The 17,054-nt window shown below is 56.5% G+C and overlaps 1 protein-coding gene across 1 annotated transcript in view; it reads right to left on the bottom strand.

The window, feature by feature from the left end:
• Positions 1 to 219: 219 nt before the first annotated feature.
• The window catches only part of ELAPOR1 (endosome-lysosome associated apoptosis and autophagy regulator 1), a 93,627-nt gene continuing 76,792 nt past the window's right edge, over positions 220 to 17,054 (bottom strand). The window contains exons 16-22 of the mRNA XM_045016835.1: positions 12,906 to 13,086; positions 9,341 to 9,437; positions 8,891 to 8,992; positions 6,952 to 7,078; positions 6,330 to 6,508; positions 5,394 to 5,559; positions 220 to 485 (exon numbers count right to left, since the gene is read on the bottom strand). Of these exons, the coding sequence (XP_044872770.1) occupies positions 417 to 485; positions 5,394 to 5,559; positions 6,330 to 6,508; positions 6,952 to 7,078; positions 8,891 to 8,992; positions 9,341 to 9,437; positions 12,906 to 13,086 (921 nt within the window). The 3' untranslated portion in view covers positions 220 to 416. The remainder of the gene's footprint in view (positions 486 to 5,393; positions 5,560 to 6,329; positions 6,509 to 6,951; positions 7,079 to 8,890; positions 8,993 to 9,340; positions 9,438 to 12,905; positions 13,087 to 17,054) is intronic.

Raw genomic sequence — 17,054 nt, forward strand, 5'->3', positions numbered from 1 at the left:
AGGGCACGAGCAGGCGAGGCCCTAAGCAGGCTGTGGCTAACAGGCTGGCTCCCGGGCTTGGATGCAGAGGGGAAGCTGGTCGATTTCAGGGGGCTTAGAAAAGGGAAAGCACAAACCACTGTGACTGAGTTTGGACACTGTCATTTGGCGAGATATGGACCACGTCGAAAACCAGAGATGCGGATCAGCCTGCCTGGACACAGGAAACAGGCAAATGCGTCGTTTAAAAACACACCTGTATTTGGCGATTTCTTTTGGAGGGAATGTTAACTTCAGAGTTTGTTTGTTTAAAAAAGCAACAACAGCTCAAGTTAAAAGTGTATCTGATAAGGCCACAAGGAGTTGTCGGGGTGCAGGGTTCACCAGGGGGTGGCGGCGAGGTATCCTGCAGCAAAGGCAGTGGGGCTGAGGCTCCCTTAGAGGTCGATGTCTGTGCTACCCGACGAGGTCTTCAGCGGGACAGAATCGAACCCATCCGACGTCCTCTGGGAACAGCAACAGAGAGCGGTTGTCAATAGGCTCCGGTCAGCGCATCTCACCCTGCGCCAAGGAGCGCCTCCCATTGACTTATACGCCCACAGTGCCTAGGAGCCTGCTGCTGCAGCAGGACTCATGGCGCTAGGCACTGTACCAACACACAACACAAAGGTGATCCCGGTCCCAATAGCAATCTGGGAAGAGCAGGATGGTTGCGACCACCTGGCACCTGTTTGTGACCCCCAGGGTTGCGCCCCTAGGCTGAGGGCCCTGGTTTAGACAATTTCTCATCAGCTGGCAAAGGCCCAGTGAGCCGACGGTCGGAGAACAGGGACGGCCCTGTACGCAATGCTAGTGTGTCTTTGCCTTCAGCGGCCACCCTGTCTGCTAATGCACCCTTCAGTCCACTGCTCCAGACCCACAGCTGCTTTCCCCACTGCTCTGTGTGCCCCCTCCCCCTCTCCCCAGCCTTGGGGGAGGCGGGAGCAGTGGTGAGCTGGGGCCGGTTCCCGCCGGTTCGCAAGAACCGGTTGTTAAATTTAGAAGCCCTTTTAGAACCGGTTGTCCCGGTTCTAAAAAGGCTTTTAAATTTAACAAAATCTGTGCCAGCTCCCTGCCCTGCCCCTGGCCCCAGCTCCACCTCCTCCCCTGACGCTCCCCCCGGCTTCTCCTCCCCCTCCCCTGCTTCCCGCGAATCAGCTGATTCGCGGGAAGCAGGGCTTCCTGCAGGTGAACTGGGACGGGGGTGGGGCGCGAGGAGAGCTCCAGGCGCTGCACGGCCTGACTCTGGCTGCGAGGCGCAACTCCGGACCGGGCCCCGGCCCAGGCCCCGACTCTGGCTCTGGGCCGGGCCCCAGGCCCGACTCCGGCCGCGCAGCTCCGGCTCGGGCCGGGTCCCAACTGCGGCCACGCGGCGTGGCTCTGGCCCGGGCCCCATCCCAGGCCCTGACTCCGGCCACGTGGTGTGGCTCCGGCCCCGGCCGAGCCCTGACTCCGGTCCCCAGCCCTGACTCCGGCCGCGCAGCGCGGCTCCAGCCTGGCCCCGGCGGGGGTAAGAGGCTGGGGTTGGGGGGGTTGGATAAGGCAGGGACAGGAACAGGAACAGGGGTGGGTTGGATGGGGCAGAGGCTCTTGGGGGGCGGTCAGGGGATGGGGAAGGGGGTGGTTGGGTTGGCACCGTGCGGGAGTTCTATGGGTCTGTCAGGGTGTTGGTGGATGGGGTCGGGACAGTCAGGGGACAGGGAGTAGGGCGAGTTGGGCAGGGGGTGGAGTCCTGGGGGGCAGTTAGGGTTGGGGCTCTCGGGAAGGAGTGGTCAGGGGACAAGGAGCGGGGGCGGGGTTATGGGTTGCAGTTTTTGAGGGGGGCAGTCAGGGGCAGGACATGGGTGGGAGGTGTACTCACCGGGCGGTTCCCTACCCAGGGCCGCCCAGAGAATTCCGGGGGCCCGGGGTCTTCGGCGGCGGGGGGCCCCCGCTCAGGGGCGGCTCTAGACCCCAGCGCGCCAAGCAGGCGCGTGGGGCGGCCCTTTCCCTGGGGGGGGCGGCATTTGGCTCCGGTTGAGCTCCCGCAGGCATGCCTGCGGCAGGTCGACTGGAGCCCGGGACGAGCGGACCTGCCGCAGGCATGACTGCGGCGGGTGCCGTGGTCCCGCGGCTCCGGTTGACCTGCCGCAGGCATGCCTGCGGGAGGTCCAGCCGAGCCGCGGGACGAGCGCCCCCTCCGCAGTCATGCCTGCGGCAGGTCCACTCGTCCCGGGCTCCGGTCGACCTGCCGCAGGCATGCCTGCGGGAGCTCAACCGGAGCCGCGGGAAAAGGGGAAACACTCCAGGGGCCCCGGAAAACACTCGTGGGGGCCCCTGCGGGACGCGGGGCAAATTGCCCCTCTTGCCCCCCCCCTCTGGGCGGCCCTGTCCCTACCGGGTCTTCGGCGGCGGATCCTTTACCTGCTGGAGCCGTGCCGCTGAAGACCTGGTAGGGAACCGGTTCCTAAGATATTGGCAGCTCATCACTGGGTGGGGGCATGAGGAGACCGGGGCTTCCAACCCTGCCTTTGTGAGTGGAACTGCACAGGTGGAAATAAGCAACACCTCCCACACCCCCGGGACTGTCACTGCATTGTGTGTAGACATGCTGACACCCCAGGGCCTGATCCCTGCAGCCTGGGCTATCCATGGAGACTCAGCTGGACCCAGCCAGGAGGGGCAGTGGGGAAGGAGAAACTGGTGGGAAGACAGCAGAGCTCCACGATCCAGCACTGACTCCAGGCTGGGACTGTTCTCGGCTCATTTCCATAGGTGCTGAGTTTCCACGGCTCCAGCCCAGGGAGCTGCAGGGCTCAGCGCCGGCCGTCAGATCCCCAATCCGCCAGCAGGGGGCTGCAAGCCAGGGGGCCTCCTAGCAAATGGGGGAGGCTGGTGGATTCAGGCCTTAGAAGCTTCCAGCCCCCACTCCAAAGAGTCATTGATCTTCCCTGCTGCCAACTGTCCCTCCAGACCCAGCACACGCTGCACCCTTCCCTCAGCTCAACACAGGATGAGACGGGTGAGCTGAAGGGCCAAGGGAGAAGCATCCCACACCCACAGTGAGACTCCTCCGCGCCTGCCTCTATCCCTCCTGCATCTGGCCCCCTCTGGCCGAGGGTCCTGGAGGAGCCTCATCCCCCAGCTGGGGTGAGCCGGAGGGGCAGCACATGGCAGGTGGGAGGATGGCAGCAGATGCAGGGTGTGGAGCCTCTGAGCACTGCTGAATGGACATACAGACAGGACTGGAGGCGAGCCTCGCATTAGCAGCTTACTCCTAGAAATAAATCATCTTCAATAGCGCTTCTCTAGCGCCAGCCACCCAAGAGTCCCCAGGAACTAGATAAAATAAGACCCAGCCTGAGACCTGCCCTGGCACAGGGGTCGGTCTCATTAGCCCCATTTTGGGGATGGGGAAACTAAGGCCCAGAGATGGGCAGTGACAGTATGTCTGCTGCAGAGCTGGGAGTCGAGCGCTGGCAGGCCCATGCTCATTTGTTATCTGGGTTATGGGAGCCTTGTTGTGCCGGGTGCTGCACACCGGGAGACAGGCCTTGCCACGGGAGGGCAAAGAGAGGGGAAGTGACGCCCGGTCACGGTGCTCGGTGCCGAGTCGGAGCGTTGCTCCGGTGCTGGGGTGAGGGCCGATTCCATAAGAAGCGCTCTTAAATGAATATCGCACTCCTTCTTAGTCCTTGGCTTGAAAGACTTGCAAATTTTGCACTTTTCACTAATGTGCCCTTTGCCCAAGAAACGTAGACAGCTGCTATGTGGCTCACTAACAGGCATGGGCCTCTTGCAGCGATTGCAGGGCTTAAAGCCTGGGGATTGGGGCATGCCCCGTCCCAAGGCAAAGTCCCATTTGGGACCTATAAAGTCTTTAACTATAGCTAAGAGATATACTAACAGAAAACTATACACACTATAAAACAAAGATTAACGAGTTTGTACGAACAAGAAAGCAACAGCACTAACTGAAGCAGCAACAGTTCCAGCACCGTCACTGGCGGCAAGAAGGAACTGAGGGTGGGGGGAGCCAGTGGCGCCCTATAGGCCACAGCGTATGCGCACCACTCCAGGGGGCGCCAGAGCCGGTCTCCTACAGACACTGCTGAGGGACACCACCTCCAGCACCGGTGCACGTGGCGAGTGCACACCTAGGTTGAATGGACACGAGCAAGCACTCCAAGTAACAGCCTCACGAACAATGCCAGGGTGGGAAAGTGGGTTCCAGTCCCAGCGATCACGGGCAGCACTCTGGGGGCAGGAGACTCCAGCGACGGATCTGGGACAGACCCAGGGCCCCGCACTGCTGCCTTGCGGTCAGAGCTAGGCCCAGGCCAGGGAAATGGAGTTTATTTGTATTTGAGCACATTACTGGGGTAAAGGCTGCAAAGTGGTTCATTGTAACCCTGCAGGTGAGAACACTGTAATCCTACATCAGCAGGGCAGGGGGTGCGGCCGTGGGGCTACGGGCATTAGCACAGGTGAGGGAGGGTGCCAGGGCTGTCAGTTTACACCACACAGCTGCTAGGTACTGAGACAGCCTCGGGTGCCATGTGTCAGGGATCTGAAAGCGAGAAGATTCCTGGTGTAACTGCTTCCCCACTGGCTAGATGGAGGAGCTGCTCAGATGGGAAGGCAGCTTCAGCTTCTATTTGCAAAGCCCCAGTGGTTAAGATGCATGAAGCAGGGAGACACAGGGGCTGGGACAGGAGGCCCTGCAGGGAAAATCCCAGGACCAACCAAGCTTGGGTAGAGCTTCCTAGAAAGCCAAACTTCAAGACTGGGGTAAGTCTGCACTAGGATGCCCAGACAGCAAGTGTGAAAAATCGGGACGGGGGTAATAGGCGCCTATATAAGACAAAGCCCCAAATATCGGGACTGTCCCTATAAAATTGATACATCTGGTCACCGTAGTCTGCACTAGGCCCTGTTCAGAGCAGACCAAGAACTCCCTGATCACACCCGGGGATTCCCATCCCTCCTGTCTTTCACTAGAGCACTTTCACCAGCCCTTTGCTCACTGCAGCTCTGGGGACGGGCATGCAAGGAGTGTGTGTATGATCAGCGAGTGCTGTGGGGAGTGAGGGGCTCTTAGAAACAGTAGTGGTTCTGCCAAATCCCCACTGGCAAACTGGGTTGGGAAAGTGGGACCCAGAGGTGTTGGTGGCTTGCAAATGGTTTGCGTCTAAACTGGGAAAGGAACCCAGGAATCTGGACTCTGAGGCCTGTGCCATAACCACAAGACCAGCGTCCCCTCTGCCACTCCATGAGTACCCTAGCAGCGTTTCTACCCATCCTGTCAAAGCAAGAGGGTTCAAAGGCTCGTCTGTGATCTGCAGAGCTGGTGACGGCTGCTGCCCCCAGCAACGGCACAGGAGACAGGCACCCACCTTGTAAGTGAAGGACTTTATCTTGCCAAAGAGAGACTTCTTGCTGGTGAATATCAGATCATCTTCCACATCTTCCCCCTCCATAATGGCACAGCTGTCGGCGGCTGGCAGCTCACTGTCCTTGGCAGTCGAGTTCATCACCAGCTTGGAGTATTTATACTCCAACCTTCAGGGGAAGGAAGAGCAGAGTGGATGGCCTGGGCCCTTTGTGTGGGCACCCCAGAGCTATACACAAAGGGATCTGTGTACTGTAAGGCCCTGGTATTCAGGGGGTGCAGGGTGGTAAAACCATCAAAAGATCTGGGGTGCAGTAAAAACGGGGATGCAGACACTGATCTCCCTGGGACAGGCGGGCTGTCCCTCTCTGCCGTGGCAGCGCTGCCTGGCAGCTCTGGGAGCAGTGGCTCCTGGCAGCCCTTGTCTGCAGCTCCCTGGGGGCATCCCGCTGAGTGGAGTTTGTGCGAGTGGCTGGGACGTGCTGTATTTTCCAGGGTGCAGAGGCCAGGCAGCCACTTGAGCTGGTAGGTTGGGGCATCAGGAGGCAGCTGAGCCTGGGGTCCAGCAGCAGGGAGCGAGCTGTGAGGGAGTGATTGTGTGGGCTCAATGGGGGGACGTGTCCAGCGAGTCTGCCCCTGGCCGGGTTTGCACCCAGCCCGCAGCAAGTGGGTCTGTCCCTGGCAGGGCGCCGTGGAACCTCCCTGGAAACTGCAGTGAACAGGCAGTTCTAGTGCTAGGCACTACAGGGCACCGTTTTCCTCTCCCAGCCACATGCTGAGCAGCCTGTCCCAGCAGCTCGTCCAAGCTGGGAGTCGATTGGATGGGACACCCCCAGAGGAGGTGGTGCTGGCAAGCAGGGGACACTCCTCCCTGGGGGTCAGGACTAACCCCAGGGGAAGAGCCAGGTGGCAGTCCTCTAACAGGGTGGCAGCTACTCACTTTTGGTTTTTCTTCCAGAAGTAGCAGGTCATGACAGTCAGCAGGACGGCCGCACAGGTCCCGGCCGAGATCCCCACCTTGAGCCAGAAATCCATGGTTTTGCAGATGCTGACTTTCTGCTCTGGGAGGGGGACGCCGCCTGAGCACAGCTTCGGCTCCCGCCACACGTATGTGGTTCTCTGCAGGGGGCAAACAGACAAGCCCTCCCTTCAGTCCCACACGTCCCAGGAGTGTGGGGGTGCAGCCAGGCCCCCGGAGCAGCACTGTGCCAAAGGGAGTCCGCTCCTTCTGGGGCAGCCCTGGCAGGAACACATCCAGTAGCTCTGGACTTGTTCTCTGCTCCCTTCAGGCCCTGCCGGACCATTCTCCACCACCTCAACAGCTCCTGATTCCCCCTGACCTCCACTCGGAGGCAAGGACTGGGAACGGGCACTGATTCCCAGGGACTTGTGGGAATTTCCCATGGAATTGTGGGAGTCTGGCCTCTGCTACAAGCCCTCTAGGCTCCCTGAAGACCTGCTGGGCTCTCCCAGAATGCTTTAGGGCACTAGGGACTAAGAACCCTGCGGCAGTATCACTGCAATGCTGCATGGAGACGTAGCTCCATTGTGTGAGAGCTCACCTGGATCCCGCCAAGGCAGGCGCTGACGATAGCATGGTAATCGTAGGCAGAACAGAGGGGGCAGGCTGTGGAGGTCTCCCACAGGAAGTGGAACGTGCACCCGTCACATGTCCCATCAGGGCATTTACTGTCAGGAGAGATGAGGAGGATCCTGAGCCGCCAGCCCCAGTCGCTGCCTGCAGCACCGCGTGACCAGGCAGGACTGCAGGTGAGCTGCGGCGTGACTCCAGGCACAGCACGCTTAGTGTCCAAGCCCTGGGGCCTGGCTGGCAGCTAAGCTGGGCTCTCTCTGGCTTGGGCACCATCCCCAGCAATACAGATCCTGCCGGCTGCTTTCCACCACCAGTCACACCCTGGCGACGCACCAGGCTAGCTGAGGCCATAATGCAGCTCTGCACTGGATCGTCACTCACAGCTCTATTGCTCAAATGTGACGCAGGAACAACCCCGGCTGGCTCACCCATGGCCGGGCCCAGGGGGCTAACGGGAGTGAAGAGCAAAGAGAACTGGCTGTAGTCCCTCCCTTGGTCAGCAGCTCGGACGCACTCACACAGGGACACATGCACAGAGGAAGGTGGCAGAGCCGTGGGGGAAGCTCCATGCTGCGACAGGCCAGGCCATGTTCTGCAAACGCGGCTTTAGTTTGGTTACAGAAACAGCCTCCCAAATCCTTGCGCACATCCAAATAGCCCGGGAACCAGGGCCCACATCTCCAAACGTGGCCACTGAGTTGGGCTGGCTGTTTCTCAGTGCACAGGCACGGAGGTGCCAGGTGCTCACAGCTTCAGTGGATGGCAATGGGAAATGTGCCCAGGGCTTCTGCGAAACAGGCCTGAGCGTCTCAATTTGGCCACCCAAACTCAGCAGCCATTTGTGAAAATTCAGCTGTTTCTACACACGGCAAGATCCCAGAGTGGCAGGCTTGGAGAGGAACTGTGAGCTCTGTGCCCAGCAAGCACCAGATACTACCCATATCCAGGAGCTGGGCTAGAAACGCTGACCTGTTTGTGAAAAGCAGGCCTGGATGGTGCCAGAGGAGAAGGGAACCTGATGGAGGCTGGGGAAGGGACACAGGTCAGGCCTGGGGGAGTGAACAGGACCCGGCACTGCCCCAGCACAGTCCGGGAGAGCTTGGCTGAGGAGCAGGGCCAGTTTGGACCCAGGGCAGCCAGCTGGCCTCAGTCTAGCACACAGATTTGAAAGCAGCCTTCAGGTCGAGCCAGCTGCTGCCCAGGGGCCTGGGGAAAGAATCTGGCTGTCCTGTGCAGGGTGGGAAGAACCCCTTCCACACCACCTGCGGCCGCACTCCCAGCCTGCCCTTCCCTCCCTTGTCGGGGGTTCTCCACAAGCAACACCCTGCAGCGGAGGCAGCTGGAATCTGGGCTGGGGAATGCTTCTGTGAGGTGGGCTGAAGCTCATTCTCAGCAGGAGAAGAGAGGGGAGGCCCAGAGACAGCAGGTCCCAGCATGCAACGCTCCACCTTGAGCCATGTGGCTGGGCCAGCTGGTTTTCTCAGACATTTTGCACCACTACCAAGACAGGTCCCTCCCCTCTGGGGGCAGCGTTAGTGCAGGGAGGGCTCCAAGGGCCCGCTCAGGTGGCTCACAGTGGGTCTGTATGCCGCAGTAGCACCTTGTCTACACTAGGGCTCCTGCTGTTGCTGCCACATGTGGGGCTGCACGACTGGGAGCAGTGCTGCTGGGGGCTTTCAGAAGACTGAGGGCAGCTGGCTCCACGGCGTGCCTAATGGACACAGCTCTCCACCAGCTGGCAAGCTGCCACTGCAACCTGTCGCTGGGTAAACTATGGACACCAAACAGATCAACACCCTGTGATACAAACAGCCCAGGGCCTGGCAGCCTGTTCTGCCTTGTACTGAGCCAGGAGCCTGCCCAGAAAGCGGCGGGGGCCCACAGTGCACGGCAGCCCTGGTGCTTACCTTGGCACAGACAGGGCTCCGGAGCCTGTCTTCAGGGGGTCACATCGCAGGCGGATGGCTGTGGCCCGCCCAGAGCTGCAGGTCTGCGTCACGTCATTGGACCTGCAGGTTAGGCAAAGGCACCGCATTTAGCAAGGCCTCTGGTCTAGTGTGAATGCTCAGCACGGCCCAGCACTTCACAAGGCAGGTCACACAGTGGGGGTGGGGAGAAGATCCTTGTGCCCTCTCCCCCAGCCCAAGGGGACAGTGGATATGACTGTGGTTCCTTGCTCCCTGGGATGGGGAAGGGAGGTCCTGGACTACTCTCTAAGGGCCTGGCAAAGGCTTCGTGTGGAGCTGGCCGCAGCTCTCTGCAGCTAGGAGTGGTGCTCGGCAATGCTGAGCTACGCAGGCGGTGATGGCGAGCAGGGACCCAGGCGCCCGCCCCCCTGAACTTGAGGCCCCCCTTACCTGTAGAAGAAGATCACGTCGGTCAGCCCCACGTTCTCAGGGGTGAAGTGCTCAGGCAGGGAGGTGATGTTGTCCAGGGTTGTTTCTGTCGTCACCCCTGAAATGACACCCAAGCTGATGAGGATCCTAGCATAGAGCGGCTCTGCTCCCAGCGCTCGCCTTGGGCCACTGGGAAGCAGGGTGGGCTCCCAGCAAGTGCCGAGAGACATGCACAGCAGGCTGGTCCCCTGCGCACTCACCGTAGATCAGCGAGCCACATCGGGCTCCTTATGGCCGGCATGTGAGCATCAGGAACAGACAATCTGCAGATGACGCTCAGTAAAACCGCAGTGATGCCCATTGGGCTGCAGCGTGGTCACAGCAGCGGGGGAGGCAGCAGCAGCCACCACTTGCTGCCGACTGTGCAGGAGCCTGCCCTGCTGAGCCCTGCGCACAGTCTGGTGCTGGTGGTGGGGGCTGAGTGCCCAGGCACAGCAAGGAGGACTCCACTGCCCCTCTCCCCCCATGGGGTGTGCAGAGACATGCCAGCAGCCAGCCGCTTCCGGGAGCAGCATGGGGCCATGGCATGCAGGCAGCTTGCCTGAGCCCTGCTGCGCCGCCAACTGGGAGCCACCTGTAGTGAGCACCTCCTGGTCAGAGCCTGCACCGCACCCCTCTGCTCCAGTTCAGAACTGCCTCCTGCACCCAAACTCCCTCCCAGACCCTGCACCCCAATCACCTGCCCCAGCACAGAGCCCGCTCCTACACCAAACTTCCTCCTAGAGCCCCCCCCTACATCCCAACATTTTGCATGTGATGCGGCTCTCGGAATATTTTGGTTACAGACAAAAACAAAAAAATGGCACTTCTTTGAAAGGTTGCTGACCCCTGCTCTAGAGTCTCTTAAGGTGTGGAGGAATTTCTCAGTTTTCTTGGCAAACTTGGTTTGATCCCTGGAATGGAAGGCCCTCAAATGTAGTTTGGACTTCCCTCAGAAAACCCGACAGTTGAAGCCAGGAAGCCCTCCTCATGACCACTGCCATGGAGATGGAACAAGCAGCTGTGTCAGTGGCATCCAAAGAAGCCTATAAGGACATCTTTGCAAGCAGCTGGCCCGTAGCAATGATTGCCTGAAACTGCTCCCTCTCATCCATTAGAAGATGCTCAGTAAAGGCATATTAGTGTGGCTATACTTTGCCATGAGGGCTTGGTAATTGGCAATCCTACATGGAGCACGACTTACAGCCAGATAAATCAAGATGCTTAAAATCTTTGCCGTGTGGCGTGGACTTGGGGTGGTGGTGCTGGCTGCCATGTTTGTTCACAGCATCGAGCTCACGGAAGTTTGCGGGGGATGTGAAAATAAGAAGTCTGAGTCCTTGGAGGGAACATTGTGTTTTGTGTCCGCTCTCTTATGGTGGCCAGGCCAGGCCATGTTATTTCTGCTGGGTCCATCACGGCCTTGTGGATGGGTAATGCGACACGGCCAGGGGAGGTGGTGTGCAGGCTGTCAAGTAGTTTATGCTGAGACTCCTTAAGCAGGCATCCGCCACCCTTTTAATAAGGTCCTGAAATGGGTTAAAATCAGCAGCCCAGGATGTGGTGGTGGTTTGATAGGGGAAGATGGAGAAATGTTGGTCGTGAGGAGTAATCTCTTCGTCCACTCTCGCTTCCTGGTCCTCAAAGGTCTCGTCCTATGGATCAGGAGCCCTAGAGAGACGCTGGTGGGGAGTCTCTTCTCTTCTCCTGGCGAGAAGCATTAGGAGCCCTCAAAAACTGCTGACAATAAGCTGCCCAAGGGTTCAAGTAGGGCCACTGAGGTGGTGCAAAAGGCATGTTCATACCATCTGGGTGGGGCTTGTCTCTCATGAGGGTAAGCGGGGTCTGTAGAGATCTCAGGAAGGTGGGCTCATTGGTAGCCCAAAGGAGAGCCTTGGACTGATGAAATATCCCCATCATCATCTTCCTCTTCATCGCTGGGCAGAGGTGGACCAGTCCTGGAAGTAAAGGGAGACTCTGTCGGTTTCGTGTGCATCTCCAAGGAATGGGAAGTGATCAGTACCAGGAACGTGTTTGGGCCAAGCAGGGGAGATTCAGGCGTTTCTGAAACCACCAAGTCCCTAGGAAAAGGAAACTCCTGCGGTACCAGGATGGGCACTGCTGATGAAATGAGATTGCAGTGGCGGCTGTGCCGCAAGGTGCTGATGGTACCAGAAGTCTCATGTGCTTTGATGAATGGACAGTAGGTGTAGGTCTGGTCTTTTATGGAGCCGAAGTACTAGGTACCGAGGCCCTAGGGGACTCTGTCAGTACTGGTGCAGAAGAGCTGGTTTTCTCTGTACCGCTCCGTTCACCTGACAGTACCAATCTTCCAGAGCCGGAGCTCTTAAAATCCTTAGGCTTGCTGGCTGTGACAGTACTTGAGGAGCCTGCAACCTCATGGGTACTGAGTCACAGACCCGTGAGTGCCAAGGTGGTCAACCTGGCCAGCGACCATCTCTTTGCAGCAAATTATCTACCATGGGGACTTGAAACTGCTTCCTAGAGATTTTTTGAGAGGATTTCAACTATTTCCTCTTCGAAGCTCTTGGGGTGTGTTTTCCCAAGGAAGTTGACGTGGTTGGCCTGGTAGAGGACTGTTGTACAAGGGGAGTCCCTGGGCCGGGGACAGAGGCTGGTTGGAGCAAACGCTCCATCGTAAGGAGACACAGTTTTAGTTCTTGGTTCTTTCTGGCCCTCAACTTTAACTTGAGGCAGAAATTACACTTCTGAGGAACACGTGACTCTCCAAGACAGCATATGCAGCGGGAATGTCTGTGACTGGCCGAGATTGCCTTTCAGGCAGGGAGGCTATGTTTAAACCTGGGGGAACTGGGCATACCCTTCCCGGGTTTCACTTCCCCTGAGGGGAAAAAGTAAGGAAAAAAAATAGATGGATGGGCAACAGCCACTATCCCAGTAAGATTTTTTTTTTGGGGGGTTAACCAAAGAAAGAGAGGAAAGGGATATTACTGCCACTAACTAAGGGAAACTCAAGGAACTAACACCAGCTACCATGAGCAAGAGAAAGAAATACAGTTATGGTAATCTTAGCTCAGATGCGGCTGAGAGGGAACTGAGGTGGTTTGCCCACACAGCGCTAGTCCTGGTGCGGGGTGCGAGGCAGGGAGGGCGATGCTCAGGCCGAATGGACACTGCTGCCTAAAATCTCTGATCCAAGGCGCGTGGGGCGCAAAGGCACCTAGAGTTAAACGAACCTAGAGGGGGGCACCCACGGGACACTACTTGAAGCAGCAGCAGCCTGTCCTTGGCCTTACACCGAGAAGGTGCCTCTCAGTGGAGCAGGGCAGGAGTCCAGTTTCTAGGCTCTGGGCCTAGCACAGGGGCTGCAGGCCCAATTCTCCCTGCCCTGCCCTGAGTGGAGTCACTGACCCCAGTGCAAACTGCTGCCCAGCCTCAGTTCTCCACCCATGGCAGCAGGTGCAGGTCACCCCACTGTGCCCAGGAGCGCTCCGGTGTGGGACAGGGCTGGATCAGGCCCTGGAAGGCCAGTCCCCATCCCTGGACCAGGGGAAGCAGCACCTACCTATGACGCGGTCAGCCAGGCTCACGGGCTGGGAGGACACTATGGTTTTGTAGCCCATCACATCAGAGGGGACGATGATGGACTGGCAGACGTAGGAGGTGACCGATTTCGAGAACTCTGCCTCCCCGTCAGGGACCCGCATGTCAGTGACATTGTCCATACAGGTGGCCATCTTCCTTCCCTAGGGTTAAGGAGCAAAGCAGTCAGCCCCTGTCCGGCGCCAGCACTCTGCTTTCTCGGGGAGGGGGCTGAACCATGCGTGGTATGGGAATTTGAGGTGAATGTTTCCATATGGCTCTGACAACACTTCTCGGCCCAGACCTGTGAGACCCCGTTACTGGGCCTCTCCACAGCTGCAACAGCCTGTGTTGGCACTTGGGTCTATGGAGATTTCTAGGTAAAATCCACCTGCTAAGGCACTGCCTGACCAGCAAACTCATAAGAACATAAGAATGGCCCTACAGGGTCAGCTCAAAGGTCCATCTAGCCCAGTATCCTGTCTACCCTCAGTGGCCAGTGCCAGGTGCCCCAGAGGGAATGAACAGAACAGGTAATCATCCAGTGATCCATCCCCCGTCACCCATTCCCAGCTTATGGCAAACATAGGCTAGGGACACCATCCTTTCCCATCCTGGCTAATAGCCATTCATGGACCTATCCTTCATGAACTTATCTAGTTCTTTTTTGAACCTTGTTAAAGTCTTGGCCTTCACAACATCCTCTGGCAAGGAGTTCCACATGCTGACTGAGTTGTGTGAAGAAATACTTCCTTTTGTTTGTTTTAAACCTGCTGCCTATTAATTTCATTTGCTGATCCCTAGTTCTTGTGTTACGAGGAGGAGTAAATAACACTTCCTCATTTACTTTCTTCACACCAGTCATGATTTTATAGACCTCTACCATATCCCTCCTTAGTCGTCTCTTATCCAAGCTGAAAAGTCCCAGTCTTATTAATCTCTCCTCATACAGAAGCTGTTCCATACTCCTAATAATTTTTGTTGCCCTTTTCTGAACCTTTTCCAACTCCAATATATCTTTTTTGAGATGGGGTGACCACATCTGCACACAGTATTCAAGATGTGGGTGTACCATAGATTTATATAGAGGCAATATGATATTTTCTGTCCTATTATCTACCCCTTTCTTAATTATTCCCAGCATTCTGTTTGCTTATTTGACTGCTGCTGCACACTGAGTGGATGTTTGCAGAGAACTATCCACAATGACTCCAAGATCTCTCTCTTGAGTGATAACAGCTAATTTAGACCCCATCATTTTATATGTGTAAGCAGAGTCAGGATGAGCTCTACCCTGACATCTGGTGGTGAATTATGGCAAGTGTGGAAAAGAATTGTAGGGGCTGATTGTGTTTGCATAGGCACACGCACCCCGCCTAGCATAGCCCATGGCAGCCTAAAATGGTTACTTTGACAGCTGTGGGATCCCCAATTTCTTTTTTATTGGGGCAGGAGGAATAAAGTGTTGTTACCCTGATTATGTGAATGAGGAACTATTAAACTGTTTTATGACAGAGGGTCTCACCATCAGCTAAGTAGCCCTCGCTAGACAAGGGACATGGGTTCCAAAACCTAGTGAATTGAGAGAGGGTAGGGACAGGTATCTGTACCTGGTGGTGTAGGCCCCTTGTGTGAGCTAGAAGCACCAATTGCACCGCCTCCTCTCTCCACTGATTTTTGATTCCCTTAAGAATCTAGTTACAGATTACTGAGTTTAACTCACTTTGGGCTAATGGTGCACCAGCACTGGGACTCCCCTATTATGAGCTGAAATCACTAAAAAGGTAAAATTACTGAGCTGAGATCACTGAGTGCTTGTTAACTAGTGGGGGAGCCTGAAGCTATATTACTGAGCAGAGCAGCTGGCGGAGCGGAGCAGTTTGTGGGGACAGTTGGAGTGCCCACGGAGCGAGCGGAGCCGAGCAGTTTGCGGGGATGGCCAGAGGGGATCACAGGACAGCTGGCAGAACAGAGCAGTTTGTGGGACGGTTGGAGCGGCCCACGGAGCGAGCAGAGCCAAGCAGTTTGCGGGGACGGCTGGAGCGGATCACGGGACAGCTGGTGGAGCAGAGCAGCTGGCAAAGCGGAGCAGAGCTGAGCAGTTCGTGGGGACGGCTGGAGGAGCAAAGTGGAGTGGCTGGTAGAGCAGAGCAGTTCGTGGTGAAGGCGGAAGCATAACCCCACGGAGAGGCAGGGCAGTTGGCCCCGGACCACGTAAGGTGCCCCTTTCTACCCAGGCTGGGGGGGTGGGGGAAACCCTGCAGATAGACTCTTGAACTCTGGGGCTGCACTGACCTGGGACAGAGACTTCTGGGTTGTGGGACTTTTGGGACTGTGGGTGATTTTTGGGTTGCTGGACTCAAGAGCCCAGGGAAAAGGACATGGGCCAATTTCCTGGGGTGGGTCTTTGCTCATGGTTTGGTCTATGAACTCTAGTTGAGGAGTTTTCCCAATTTAATGCTATGTTGTTTATCTCATGTTATTCAACATTTTCTGCTATACAGAGACTCTGTGCTTGCAAGAGGGGAAGTATTGCCTCTTCGAGGCACCCAGGGGTGTGTGTAAGATTTTCCCAGGTCCCTGGGTGGGGGCTCGAGCTGGTTTTGCATTACGTTGTAGGGAAGGGACCCCTATGTATTGAACCCAGCCCTTGCTGCTATCAATTCGGCCTGGCAGAAGGGTTACATATTGTGGCAGAGCTCTGACCTTGCTCCTGTGGGTCCTGCGCTTCTAGGCAGTTTATGTTTAGCCTCAGTGGCTCACTGTGACCCTCCACGTAGCCCTTCTCTCTCTAGGGCCAGGATTACAGTCTACTGAGCCCTTTTCATCATAGGCTGCAAGGAGGTTGGTGAGAGAACTCCCACAGTCTCTGTTCAGCCTCCTGTCCTGACAGGGACCTGACTTCCCCTTCCAGGAGCTGTTCCTGTAGTGGTGGGTTGGGGGGAACCCGGGCCCGCCCTCTACTCCGGGTTCCAGCCCAGGGACCCTAATGGTAGCAGTTGTTGGCAGCCAACCTTTCACTGCCAGAGTTGCTACATTTCCCTGGGCCACTTCCCCACAGCTCTCCTGCTTCTTCCTTCTTCACCCTTACCTTAGAGCTCCTTTAACGATGTTTTAGGGTGTCTTCAGTAACCAGCCCTTCAGCCACACTTCCTCTCCTCTGGCTCCCCTGCCTGACTGGAGTGAGCCCTTTTTATAGTAACAGCAGGGCCTTAATTAGAGTCAGGTGGTCACATTAACTGAATGGCCTCACCTGACTCTTTACAGGCTAATTAGAGTCAGGTGTTCTCATTAGCCTGGAGCAGCCCCTGCTCTGGTCAGTCAGGGAACAGAAAACTGTTAATCCAGTGGCCAGTATATCTGCCTTCTGCTATACCCAACTGGCCTGGGTCTATCACAATATGTATAGTTGGGATTATGCTTTCCAATGTACATTACTTTGCATTTATCAACAATAAATTTCATCTGCCATTTTGTTGCCCAGTCACCCAGTTTTGAGAGATCCTTTTGTAGGTCTTAGCAGTCTGCCTGGCTCTTAACTATCTTTAGTAGAATCATAGAATATCAGGGCTGGAAGGGACCTCAGGAGGTCACGAAATCCAACCCCCTGTTCAAAGCAGGACCAATCCCCAACTAAATCATCCCAGCCAGGGCTTTGTCAAGCCTGACCTTAAAAACCTCTAAGGAAGGAGATTCCACCACCTTCCTAGGTAACCCATTCCAGTGCTTCACCACCCTCCTAGTGAAAAAGTTTTTCCTAATAACCAACCTAAACCTCCCCCACTGCAACTTGAGACCATTACTCCTTGTTCAGTCATCTGCTACCACTAAGAACAGTCTGGATCCATCCTCTTTGGAACCCCCCCTTCAGGTAGTTGAAAGTAGCTATCAAATCCCCTCCCCTCCCCATTCTTTTCTTCTGCAGACTAAACAATCCCAGTTCCTTCAGCCTCTCCTCATAAATCATGTGCTCCAGATCCCTAATAATTTTTGTTGCCCTCCTCTGGACTCTCTCCAATTTTTCCACATCCTTCTTGTAATGTGGGGCCCAAAACTGGATGCAGTACTCCAGATGAGGCCTCACCAATGCCGAATAGAGGGGAATGATCACGTCCCTTGATCTATTGGCAAT

The sequence above is a fragment of the Mauremys mutica genome, chromosome 4 (genome assembly GCF_020497125.1).
Source record: "Mauremys mutica isolate MM-2020 ecotype Southern chromosome 4, ASM2049712v1, whole genome shotgun sequence".
In the NCBI taxonomy this organism is placed as follows: Eukaryota; Metazoa; Chordata; order Testudines; family Geoemydidae; genus Mauremys; species Mauremys mutica.